The sequence below is a fragment of the Rhyacophila brunnea genome, unplaced genomic scaffold (assembly GCF_057557595.1).
Source record: "Rhyacophila brunnea isolate RB1 unplaced genomic scaffold, BYU_Rbru_1.0 scaffold_16, whole genome shotgun sequence".
Lineage (NCBI taxonomy): Eukaryota > Metazoa > Arthropoda > Insecta > Trichoptera > Rhyacophilidae > Rhyacophila > Rhyacophila brunnea.
The window spans coordinates 9,502,358-9,516,047 of NW_028232816.1; the positions used below are offsets into that span (position 1 = coordinate 9,502,358).

Below are 13,690 nucleotides of genomic sequence, written 5' to 3' on the forward strand. Positions count from 1 at the left end.
TTTTTTACAATTGCCAGTTTATCTTTAAATTAAAAATAAATAAAAAATCTTTTTAATGTTTTCAGATACATATTTATTAATTACTACAGTTGAAATTGTAAATTATCAAAAAAAATCTCAAATTGCAAGCTTCGTATTTTTCCGCTAGGTTCTCTGCTGGCGTGCCTCTCCCCCTTAAAAATACTATATAACGTAAAAAAATACAAAATTATGTTTTAATTCTGAGCGTCTAGTGCGAGCACTTTGGGCCAGCACTAACTAAATGGTCTATGGTCTCGAACATTTGTAGACGAATGAGTTCGCTCGCCCACAAACCAAACGCAAGGCACGCGGCTTCATTTAGCAATGCAACGGGTGGCGTCTAGATGTATCTATAGTCTAAGGTTTTTGTCATTTTTCAGTGACAGAATTTGTAGTTTTTATTTTATTCCTTGCCTAGAGTTGACCTGCTCTCCAAAAAGGTTGATATTCATTTGGTTTTCGAACTCTCGAGGAGCGTGACGTCGGCTGTGGCGCAGCGCTCTCCGACGTCACCGCCATTTTAAATTTAATTATTTTTTTTAAATATTTTTTTTTTTAAATATTTTCTACGCTTTACTTTTACTGTAACTGTATTCCGAACAATAAAACGCCGTTTTCGCCAATAATTCCGCGTTGCAATAATCCAGGATAAAGTATAGGTATATGCCTTATATCGGTATAATTTAGAAAATAAAACATATCAATGTTATAATGATGTGCGAATAGTTTTTAGAAATTTTCTTCTACTTTGTTTTTGTTTCCACCGCCCCCTTATTTAGATTCATCACCCCCAAATTGCATCCGAGGCTACTGCCGGCCCCCTGAATTGCTCCAGCGCCTCCCAAGGGGCCCACTTTTGGAATCACTGTTATAGACGAATTAACGGATACTTTGGAGTTTATAAAACATCAATACTTACATAAAGTTCTTAAAAGATGATTGCAGAAGGCATTATATCAATAAATATTGTGAAATGTGAGTGTTTTTAATTAAAAACCATGACTTCACTTTCCAATATTCACGTAAATGTACAGTTGTAAAGATCTGTCAAAATTATCCGCAGTGAAGAATATATCGGATGTGCCTTGCGCTACGGATTTTAAGCGAAATGAAATGATCGTATGTGCAACTTTTCTCATATACGACTAATTCCGATGCATTTTTAGAATAGCTGCACATACGATTTTTTTAATATCGTATTCATGCTCTCTCAGATTTTTTAAAAAATATAAGCATACGTTCAGACCATGGGGAAAAAAAAGCCGCTTCGAGTGGTATCATTAACTCATTTTGAGACAGAGACACTTCATTCACAAAAATACATATTTTTACAGTTTAGGATAATATTTGTCGTATATCCCATGTCAATTTATTAGCGGTTTATAATAATTAAAGACAATAATAATTATTATGTTTCATCACAAAAGCCAATATCACGTTTCAGTTAAACCATCAAATAGGGCATAGGCTATGTTTTACTTTTGATTTGTAATAAATTATTATTGTTAACGAAAATAGTTGTACAGTCATCTGTTTAAGCAAAGATGATCGAAATAGCGGTTTGCTAAATTTTTCAAACACTGGTTTTGAGATTTTTTTCTTACAAAGTAGGTACATCCTGCAATAATATTTTGTTTTGTTACGCCAAAGTATAACTTCTAACGCGCGTACATAAGTACACACACCGATTTTTTTGTTATAATGACCTATTGAGTTCAGACGGTTAAATTGTAGTCTCCACGAGACGGAGCGATAATTTTACCAACTCCACGAACCGGAACGGCGCTCCAGTGTGCTCTGTCCCATTTTAGGCCCTGTTTCTTCCTCTATTAAGTTATAATCCAAATTCTTTATGAATAACGCTGTCCAAATGAGATAAGGGCGAATCCATAATTCCTTATCTGGTGAGTCAATGATCCAGGCATATGGTTGGTTGAAAGGCATTAGTAATATATTGTTAATAAAGATTACTATCTCAATTTTCCTTATCTAATCTATAAAATAGTATTATTTATTATTGATGAGTGATCCTTTACCCGTCAAAGCAAGCAGCTAGCAAATTTTATGGTATTAGAAAATAATAATTTCCAATATAATGGGAAACAGATCATCGTTAATTGGTATCGACGAAGAAACTCTGGACGAATACGTGGATTTGACCTATTTATCCCGGTCAGAAATATTATAGTGAGTTTCTACAATTCTTTTTTTTGTTTAATACACTAATGTACACAGACTGCATAAAAAAATCGTCTCGCGATGGTTTAAAACCAACGTTCTGTGCAATAGCACCTGTTCAAATTTCCCCCTGATAAGCAACAGACAAAATATCTTGTATCGACTGTTTACGCTGCAAATAAAACTCGCTTCTCCATCCATCGGAGCAACCACCAAATCTCAGGCGGCTCTCGTGGTGCAGTGGGTAAGGCGTTGGCCTTCCACCCGAGAGTTCTGGGTTCGATTCCCGGTCGTGACAAAAACATTTATGTGTTTTTCTCAAAGCCTGGGTGTTTGTGATTGTTCAAAATTACTAACAACCGCCTTGTACGAAAAAGCAAGGACATGGTTATTAATAAATCTAAAAAAAAAAAAAAAACCACCAAATCTCGACTTCTCATCTCTCCTTCTGACGACTTCCTCATCCACCCACCACACCATGGCTCCCACAGTGATGACTACCGCAGTGATGACCTACCAGTGGTGAAGAGTGACTTTTGAATGAACTGATGAATAGGTACACATTAATGTCAACATCACACTAAATCGATGAAATTTCAATACCTCACTGACGATACACCTACATAAATTATGTATTTTCCTATACCTACACATAACATACGCCTAAAAATATATCATCGTTAAATATTATCAACAGCTCAATATGACAAACAACTAAACAAAGAAATAATATACTTACATGTTCGATTTCTCAATTAAATGATAAATAATAATCACTTGATAAAATTATTAATTATTTAAAAAAAATATTCTATCTATATAATAATTATTATATCTATATATTGAACAAATAGAAATTATTTTTTTTAATTATCGCATTATTAATTATTATTTGAATATATGCGCCAAAGCGACAGTCCTCGACACTAAATATATAAGCTTTGTGTTATAAGCCTATAGATTTGTATGAATAAAAGCAGACTGCCCCGATGCCCTTGAGACTCAGTTCATACAATAAGCTCAGCAAATTATTCTCGAGTGAATCGATATTAATTCAATACTCGCTAGAGGCGCTGGTTTGTCACTTATTATTTATTTATTCTACATTATTCGAACGATAGATGACTCTCATTTATATATTTTTTTTAATATTAATTATTCTGACGATATAATCAATTGGTTCCCGCACATTTTTTTATTTAAGTACTTATTTAAATTTAAATACTTTTTATCTATTTTTCTTAGAAGGTAGGCTTCAAATAATCGCCTACTATGGAGCCTTCGCCACTGCCTCCTACACACCTAACATTACTTATTGAGAATAGCCTTTGCAGCGATCTTGAAACATCTAGAATGGAAGGAGAAAGAAGCATTGATATCCCAATATCTCCAAAGATAATATTATCATTATCATTGTTTTTATTTCAGTCTCCTGAAGAGATTTTACAAGATTGATCCACATGGCCAATTTAGTATCTACAGAAGATACCATCAGGATGATGTGGTGGAAGTATTTCCAAATCTCAAGGTAATTATTAATTGAGCCCATTACGAGCCCAATAAACGAGCGTTATCGTAATAACGCTGTTTATTGGTAAATCAGTTTAAATTACGCGGTATACACCAATGCATGCACTCACCAAATATTACTTTGATATTCTAACAATAGGTGACAGTAGACAGTCCAAACTGACCACGCGTTACACGCTGTTTATCCGTATACCATAATATCTATGCCGCACATGACATACAGTACAACCATCTTATTTTAATAATGGTCAAAAATGGAACTACTAGAACCCATATCGACTCCATATTGAATACGCCATTCCGATGTCAGATTCTGTCCAGTTGCGAGTATTGATTGGGTAGTTTTCGATTGTGGTTCCGACATCAATTCTTCAGATTAGTTGGCGACACTGTACACACAATTCGTGCTTACGAATATTCGCGGCATTTCCATTTCTTATTGCAATAAATATTTTTTTACTCTTCAGAGTATAAAAACTGTATCTTTTTGTTCTAAAAAAGGTGTGTCATTGATGAAACTAATTATTACATCAATAACAAATAGTGGTCAAAATTATAAAACTTTTAAAGGAAATATTATCAAGAAAATATACTTTGACGTATGTGGGTAAGTGCTGTCAGAAGTTGTGCAATACATTTTTTCAGCTGTTGAAAAAAATAATTTATTTGCCAAGTTTTGGGAAATGGGAAATAAAATCCAACGGGATGCAAAGTAAATGGAAGACATTTAGTCCTGTTTGCCTTTTGTGAAGCCAACAAAGTGCTGATTGGTTAAAAAATATATTGGAATTTATCCCAATAAATGTTGGAAATGGACCTCCTAATGAAGACATCACTTCAAGTGACTCACTTAAAAACTTAGGGTAAAGGATGTTACCATCAAAATCAGAGTTGTATGATTATTTTATGTGAAACGGAAAAACAGCGTTAAATTTGTTACCGTGTATTTTACTATAAACATGGTAGTTTATCCAATAAAGTTTTTTTGTTTAATAAACCGTGTCCTTAATAAAATTTACTCTAACTACTTTTATTCATCAGAATTAAATATTTTCGACAACAAGTATCTCCACAACAACAAACTGAAATGTTTAACTGCCAATATCTCTGAACGCCGTTTTCAGGATAACACTCGTTTTCCGGATATGGGCTCAATTATAGATACAGAAATAATTATACTTTGCTACATAATCTTAAGGTCGGTTCGGATTAGTCGAGTAGTTTAGTCGAGTGGTGTGTGATTTAGTTACCACTAAATGATTTAGTAACTGAAAAGTGTCCGAACACAGTATATTAGTGAGTGACGTGTCAAAATGAAGAGAACACAACGTAAAGCAAAAATAAATAATTAACTATTTTATTTTATTCAACGAATAATTCACAAAGGAATGTAACATTCTTTTTATTGAACATACATAATTTAAAAACACTGAAATATATAATCAATAGAAAAAAAATCGGTGTGTACTTATGTACGCGCGTTAGAAGTTATACTTCTTTGGCGTAACAAAACAAAAACAAAACTTGTGATAAACTAGATTCTTTGACTAGCTCTTAATTATCTTGTTAAATTACACACTCAAGAAAAAGGACCGCTTATTGGAACACCACGCTGTTGGTTTATTTCTATACACTTTAACTAATATTACTAAATTATATAATGGTTTCTCGTTGTTTTTATTTTTTAAGTACTAACTGTCACTCTGACGTTTAATCGTTTGTTTACGTAAGGAATTGCAAATGGCCGACAATAATAAATTCGCTGCCTAGGTAATGGAACAATTCTAAACTATAATATTATACTGTATAATCGTCACAATTGCAGTATCATACTGTGGCGTAAAGGTAATGCGTTCGGCTGATAACCGAACAATCTATGGTTCGAATCCAATCGAGTGCGTTTTTTTTCGTGTGAAGAAAATAAATTATGTGTTACATGTCACACGCCAAAAATACACTCAGATCTGATGCGCCAAAAGAAGTATAACTTCAAAAATCTTTTTTTTTTCTAAAAATACGACACCCAGCAGGTTTGAACTTGCATGATGAACCTGATTCGAAATGTTTTCAAATTATGTAAGTTTAAAAAATAAATAAGTTAGTAACTCCATTTACAATGGCTATATTAGAAGAATTGGAAGAAAAATTTTTATGATAACTAATGAACTTGACTAAAGATAACGTGTTCAAACTTGTTTATTATTTAGTGAGGTGGTGGGGGTCGCTACTCGACCGAAAAATTGGAACAAAATGGATTGACTCACCCAAATGATTTTACTTAATTACTGAATTAAATTTGTCTGTTCGTACACATTTAGTTACTAAATTACTCACCACTCAACTAATCCGAACCAGCCTTTAAGTTTAGTTCTAAGTAGCATCACTCGCCTTTGATTTTAGTTATTGTTGTGTTTAGCTCAATGAAAACAAATAAGTATGACTAACAAAGTTTAGTCTGCACTATTTATATCGGATCTTCACAGCCTTCCCCGAACCCACCGCCACTTTTGACACACAGTAGGCCGTAAGCATCCTGTTATAATACAGTTTGTTTTGGCTCTTGGTAGTTTTTGCCTTGAGAGAATCTATTTACAATAAGGGCGCTCGGACAATGGGACAATTGGGCGCTGCATTGTCGAATGGAATAAATAGACGTTCGTTTAGATTTTATACAAAGTAGACGAAGATTTTAATCAGTTACTATCTCCTACTTAGTGGTTTTAATTAATTTTGCTCCAACATGTTTTTTATTGCGGATTGAGAATTATCACGCCTGAAGCTATTTATAAAAATAAAAGAACTCTCTTCTCGCTGAAACTTGAACATGTGAACAATTAAATCATTATTTAATAATATTAAACATATATTTTAAAAGTACCAGTAGGTAATTCACGAATGTCTATTTATTTTCGAATTTCATTTGATTGCGTGGCGCCCAGTTGTCCCGGTGCCGAATCGTCCTAGACCCGGGCGCTGTATATACATACTATGTTTTTAGTATAATATACCAACTTTGTTTCAGTATAACCCGTTCAGAGACCGTATTTTCAAAGTATTCTCATCAATGAATGACAACCGCTTTTCATTTGAAGACATGCTGGATTTGTGCTCTGTTATGAACAGGAGTTGTCCAGAAACCGTCAAAGCTACGTGGGGATTCAAATTATTCGGTAAATAAGACAAGCACAATTTACATGATTTGATTTATTTTCCTTCGATGGCACTCAATAAATAGTGCCATTGCACAGCAATTAAGCAGGGTAAATCTAATTATTGTTATAGTTGCTATTCTGGTTTATACTTACAAGCCTATTGCATTGTTTTCTCTCACTCGTCGCCACTCCGACGGTGTCTTCTTTTCCGTCAAAACTATTGAACTTCACAGTAATTATGGTATGTTTATAATAAATCAATACCATCCATTGATATCAAATTCAAGTTTCAGAGTTTATACCATATCCTGGTCATTAGAAAAAAGTACATCTAACACGGTCAATTACAAAGAAATATTTTTTTAACCCATTGGACAGGGTGAATTTTTCAGCATCACTTTGGTATAATTCATTTAATTCAAACAAATCTTTTAAATATTTATAGGTATTGAATTCTTCTATTATCGATTTATATTTTTTAAGTTAACTTTGTTTATCAGTAGAATCAAAAAAACATGTCAAATATAGGTTTTATGTTGTTTTTTTTTTTACCTATTTTATACAAAATGACATAGATAAAAAGTCCAAGATAAGAAGTAAATAATAAAAGAAAAATATACTAAAACTAGAGCTAAATATAATACTCTTCAAGATATTTAGAAGATGGAGGGACGTTTTATACAAACTGATCATTATTTTGACAAATTTAAATAAAAATAGATTTTATAAAATATCAAATAATTCTTAAAAAATGTATCAAACTCGATATAACTAATGTCATAAAATGATAGCTACATCTATTATTAAGTAATTTCAACTTTAAAAAAATATGATGATAATTGTTTGATTTTCACCATGTCCTGCATCCTGTAACAGTGGCGCCAAATTACCGCCGATTGGGTCCAATGGGCTAATCCTTGTTACGTAATAAACTATTTCTTTTATTCAACGAATAAGGCACAAGATTTGAGAATGTAACATTTTTATATCGAACATACATAATTTGAAAACATTTTATGTATATATCCACTAGAAAAAAAAACCCATCAGGCGTTTATCTGGTGGGTATATATGTGTTTTCAAATTCAAACTTCTTATATAGTCAATGGCCACTCCTCAGTTAGAACATTCAGGATATGGACACCATGCAGCACCTTCAAGATATCATCTAAAAATTTACATTATCATTACCTTGATTTAATCACAAGGTTGGTTTGGTTGTCTTTCCTTGGTGTAGTTTAAAACATCTCCGATAGCAGTTAATAAGATTAATTTTCATGAGTCATCGGCAGATCGATAGCTCAAAGGATAAGAGCACTCACCCAGGCAGTGAATATTACTAGTATATTACTGTGGTTTTGTATTATGTTTTCATTTCCAGATATAAATGACGACAAACAAATAGACATGGGTGACATATTTGATATCATTGAGAGATTGACATATACAGGAAATGAAAACACTCCGATTACATACGAGGAAAGAAAAAGAATTGCAAAAACGGTAAAAACATTTCTTATTCTATTTTAATTATTATTCTCGGTAGACTATAACTGGATTCAGGACCCTGAGGCACAATAGGCAGTGCCTAGGGCCTACAATCATGGCCTCATACTGAAGCGGGGCCCCAGGCCACGATGTTTGGAGGAACCCCTAACCTATCACTATGGTTAAGGGCAGTGTAATGTTCTACAGTAGTTTTCTCCAAATGGTATTCAGAGAAATTCCAGGGTTCCGCGTAAAATAAAGGGTATTCCGTGTATTTTTAGCGATTTTTGGTATTTTTAAATAAATCCACTTGAATTGTCGGATCTCGGCATCATATTATGAAGCACTGATCGCGACCCCTTTTGTGATAGCCAAGTAACATGTGACCCTTCGCCATATTGGATAAATAGTAATTAAGTAAAAGTAAAAAATGTCAGGAAACACTACAATTATAAAAAAAATTCTAGTTGTGAAATAGCGCCACAGGCGACTTTTTTTTACTATTAAAGCAAATTTGTGGCGTGTGTTTATCTCACTTAGCTGGTCGACCCCCACGCCGGGCCTCACTAAGCCCAGGCCCCCAGGCTAGAGGCCTACAGTATTTCGCTTGAAAATATAATTACGTAAAACAATAACCAAAATAAGCAATACCTGCCAATTCTAATTTATAATATTCATTAAATTTATAGAATATCCACAATGATACAAACACAGAGAGTAATAATTATTGTCATGTGTACTTTCACTTTATTGTTGATTCTGTGACATTTCACTACCCCTAAACACTCCATTGCAATTGATCCAACCAAGTTAATACTGTGAACTGAACTTGGAATCCATTCAGCAAGACCATAGAGGTATTAAATAAAAAGAGGGGTAAGGAATTGGCTTTTTCATACAACTGAATGAAGTAGGCCAACAATAGCCGACAACTTACGAGAAATAGCGACGCGATAAAAAAAATGCAGGGCATCACGGAGAATTTCCTTTGGTCATTATAACGTACCCATATAATATAATGTTAACGTGGAAATTTTGCCGCAAATTGATTACCAGCCTGCCTCACCATACTTGCCTGCTTCACCATACTTTCATTTAACCTACCGCCCCTAGAGCAAGACTGACTTTTTTTTAATTCACCTTATGGTACGTTTACATCTGACACTTATACCGTTATACTTATTTTATGTGTCTGACATAAAATTTCACTTACTGTTTACTCCTGCATGGATCTGACATAAAATTCTCGTATACTTCTCGTTGAAATAAAGTCTCTACACTTTATTCAATGGCAACATTTGGAATAAATATATGCGGTGTTTACATATGGTATTGTAACTTATTCGGACACTTATTTCGTATACTTCTCAAAAACGTTATGTCAGTTGTCAATATGGGAATGTTAAAAAAGAAAGGAGTAGGTGTTATTATTTTAAGTCTTTTGGCAACAAAAAGGAGGAAAAAATGGTCTAGATGGGTGCGGGAATGGATTCAGCGACGAGAAGAACTAGGTGCCTTCCGTTTAATGTCAGAGTTTAAAATCGAAGATCCAACTCAATTTGTGAACTTTAGTTTGCAAGATTGGACCTTTTGCCAAAAAACAAGACACACAATTCAGAAATGCCATAAGTGTAGAAGAACGATTAACAGTAACATTGCGATATCTAGCACTTGATCGTCATTGCATATTCAATATAATATTATCGTAATACGAGTGCAGGTGTGGGCCAAAATGAATTAGGTAATACCATTTGAAGGGCATTTTTTCTTCACAGAGTGCATCAGAATTAATCGTATGTGCCGAGAACAAGCGATATTTTATTTTCGTACAAAATCCATAGAACACGGCACATCCGATTTATTTCTCACTATCTATGATTTTTGACAGATAGCTACAGTACATTTATTTAAGTAAACGTTGGGCATACATTCATGGTGTATGATAGTTGATTGACCGTTGTTTTAGAAATATACCTATGCAATTCACTACCTGTCAAACTACGAATAATGTGTCAGGTACTTGACATAAAAGTAGACGGTGGTCCAACTTTGGTGATATATCGCTGCAAGTTCGGAATTGTCGAATACGCGGTGTTTACATTTGCGTATATAAGTAGATTGAATAAGTGACAGGTGAGTGTCAACACATGCAAAATAAGTGGCTGGTACATATATAATTACTGTTTACACTTAGTGAATATGGTGTCATACATAAATATGACAATATAAGTGTCAAATGTAAACGTACCATTATACACAACATAATATAATATGGCAGTAATATTGCTAACATTGGTTATGACACTTTCGATCCTTCTCTATGCGGAAAATTTTAAAGAACAAACTTCAGATAAAGGCCTTTAAAAATAAGTGCCATAGGCCTATGAAGGTCTTAAAATGACCCTGACCTAATGAGTGCTAATATCTGTATAATTTATAAACGTGTGTGCCCAGATCTTCAAGTTATATCATTATCGTTGGAACAACAGTCGTTACCAGCATACAGAGTCGGCCTGTGTCTCTTTGGTTCAGGCAAACGATATTTTCCCACATAGCAGAGATCAGATGTAGATCCAGACTATCTCTTGTTAAAGTTTCATAATTACTGGAAATGTATGACGAATGTTTATAAATCTGGAACCAAACATGGAATGAAAAAGCGACATGAGAATTAGAACCGACCGCAGAATTTGAAACCTGTAAACTATAGATTTAGAGGTGGGTGTTCTTTTTAACGCTATAATACACCACAACAGTAGTGTAGAACAATGAGACCTCAGAGTAATATAAAGAGAGTGGGTATTGTTCGGCAAAATGAAGCCGTATTTCTTGCTTATAACGAACAGTAGAACCTCAATTTTATTATTATTAACTGAACTATGAAACGTTATACTATCATGTAGCTTCTCAGTACGCCTACTAAATTTAAAAACAACATAGTTAACCATATTTTCTACTAAATTAACTAAAAATAATTACCACTAACTTATATTTAACACAAAAACAATAAATTTCAGCAACATTTACTCACAGTTTTTAAATGATGTAGTCATCCAAATCAATATTTACTGGCTGTGTACAAAAAATATTTAATTCAACTATAGAAATTCTATCTTACTCCAACACGTATTGCGGAGATATAAGCATGCCGAATGTTTTATCACTCGCACTTATGGTTCGTTTTTTTGAGGCGTTGAGTGAGACAATCACAGAAACACTTAGGCTTGAAATAATCAGTTAACCAATGTATCGTCTCTCACTGGGAACCAAATTTCGCCCACTACTCTGGTGTATTTTTTCTTTTTATTATGCCATCCCATAACGGAGGTCGGCCACCATCTGGATGATGTTTGCTCTATCATCTGCTACCTGGAATCGTTCGGTGGAGCTACTCTCGTAGCGACCTCTGCTGTTCAACATTGATCTTTCCTTGAATCGCAAGTTGGCGAATGCTGTACTCTACAAAGTTGATCAATACATTGTTTTAATTTACAGATTTTGAATGAGATGGATCTACAAAAAATTGGCAGCTTAGGACCAGCAGAGTTCCTTCAGATGGTCACCAAAATGCCTGAATTCAAGAATTCGCTATATTTTCAATTATAAGTCGTTTGTTGCTTATGACTGCCTATTACTGGCGAAATGATCTGTAATAAAATGTCAACAACACAACTCGCGAGTGGAGAACTACATGGTCCCAAGTGTTTATTTTTGGAGATATAAAGGTAACAATTAGGCACCTTAAAATACTACTTCATTGTTAGGTTTGTTTTATCAAAAATAAAGACTTAGAACGTTGGTAGTAGTCTTGCGAAATATGTGTAATATTCAAAATTTTTCATCTATTAATTAATTCAAACATATTACAGTTTTTTAGTGTTACTCTCGTGTTGAGATAAATAATTCATAGGAATACTTTCATTTTCGAGATTTTAATCATGTTTAATCATCTTTTTGAGATTTTAATCATGTTTTTGTAATTTATTCTATTATATTTACAATCTAAATGTATATTAAAATAATTACAAGATAAAAAGAACTTTTTATATACAATGTTTTTAAATTTTCTGTTGAATCATATAAACTTGACTTGACCAGCTTAAATGATCAAAAAAATTTGTACATGATAGAAATAATACTGAAATGTCATTTTGATTTCCATAGTAGCGCACATATATATTAATAATTTAGTTGCTAGGACCCCAGACCCCTAGCAACCAATAATAGTGGATTGGATTACGGATTTTTTCCGAAATAACTTTTCAGACAAAACAGAATTAACTGAAAATGAATTCAATTCTACTTCAAGATGGCTAAAAGTATTTAAAAAATGCATTGGCATCGTGCTCTGATATATTCTAAAAGTTTCAAATGTCTAGCTAGTCGGGAAGTTAGTTAAAATCGATTGCAAGATTTGTACCGGATTAACAACCACCGGACAAATAATAATACGACCTAATAAAAATGTTGTAAAATTGACACAGAACACGCATCCTGTCACTAAGCTGAACATCTGACATAGTCCGTGTGGTGTAATTAGTCCCATCCAATGTCATGCCGAATAATCTAAGCCGATTGCAAAAATTATTACTATTGCAGCGATCTAATTTCTAAATGAATCATAAAATCAAACAGTTTTAATACCTACAAAAAAAATCGGTGTGTGTACTTACTTATGTACGCGCGTTAGAAGTTATACTTCTTTGGCGTAACAAAACTTGTGATTAACTAGATTCTTTGACTAGCTCTTAATTATCTTGTTAAATTACACACTCAAGAAAAAGGACCGCTTATTGGAACGCCGTTGGTTTATTTCTATACACTTTAACTTATATTACTTAATCATATAATGGTTTCTCGTTGTTTTTATTTTTAAAGTTTAACCCTGTTATAGGCTATATTGTTGGTTCTAATTTACTAGTTTCAACTTCTTCTGGTGCTCTGAACTCTCTGCTCTCTGGGGAATAGTGCGACATCATTTATGGATGACAAAAAATCAGTTTCCTGGGTGTGGTAGTAATAAAAATGTATTTGTAAGTTTTCATAATACTGTAATAATTTATAATTACATCATTAGTCATAAAATATTTTTTTCATCGAAAGATCTATGTGATTCAACAATATGGTTTATCATCAGAAAGATACATCCAGCGAACAATGATTTATTTTCACATTCATACAAAATGATTATTAATTCTGCAAATATATTATTACTTACACAAAAATCTAGCATTGTCTGTCTGTAAGAAAATACACCAATGGATACGGGAGCAGATGAAATAAATGGGCAAACAATGGACAAAATCAATCGGGGGTCATCA

The 13,690-nt window shown here is 33.4% G+C and overlaps 1 protein-coding gene across 1 annotated transcript; it reads left to right on the plus strand.

The window, feature by feature from the left end:
* Positions 1-2,116: 2,116 nt before the first annotated feature.
* LOC147074330 (calcium and integrin-binding protein 1-like) lies at positions 2,117-11,975 on the plus strand. Its single transcript, XM_085943951.1, has 5 exons — positions 2,117-2,208; positions 3,628-3,727; positions 6,752-6,899; positions 8,263-8,384; positions 11,865-11,975. The coding sequence occupies exons 1-5, from the start codon at positions 2,117-2,119 to the stop codon at positions 11,973-11,975; spliced, it is 573 nt and encodes a 190-aa protein (XP_085800077.1).
* Positions 11,976-13,690: the final 1,715 nt, after the last annotated feature.

What these genes read in the sequence shown, in the direction of transcription:
- LOC147074330 (XM_085943951.1), top strand. Translation starts at nt 2,117, where the DNA reads ATGGGAAACAGATCATCGTTAATTGGTATCGACGAAGAAACTCTGGAC. An exon ending in AAGTATTTCCAAATCTCAAG is followed by an intron (nt 3,728 to 6,751) that starts GTAATTATTAAT and finishes ACTTTGTTTCAG; the next exon opens with TATAACCCGTTCAGAGACCG. An exon ending in GAAAAAGAATTGCAAAAACG is followed by an intron (nt 8,385 to 11,864) that starts GTAAAAACATTT and finishes TTTAATTTACAG; the next exon opens with ATTTTGAATGAGATGGATCT.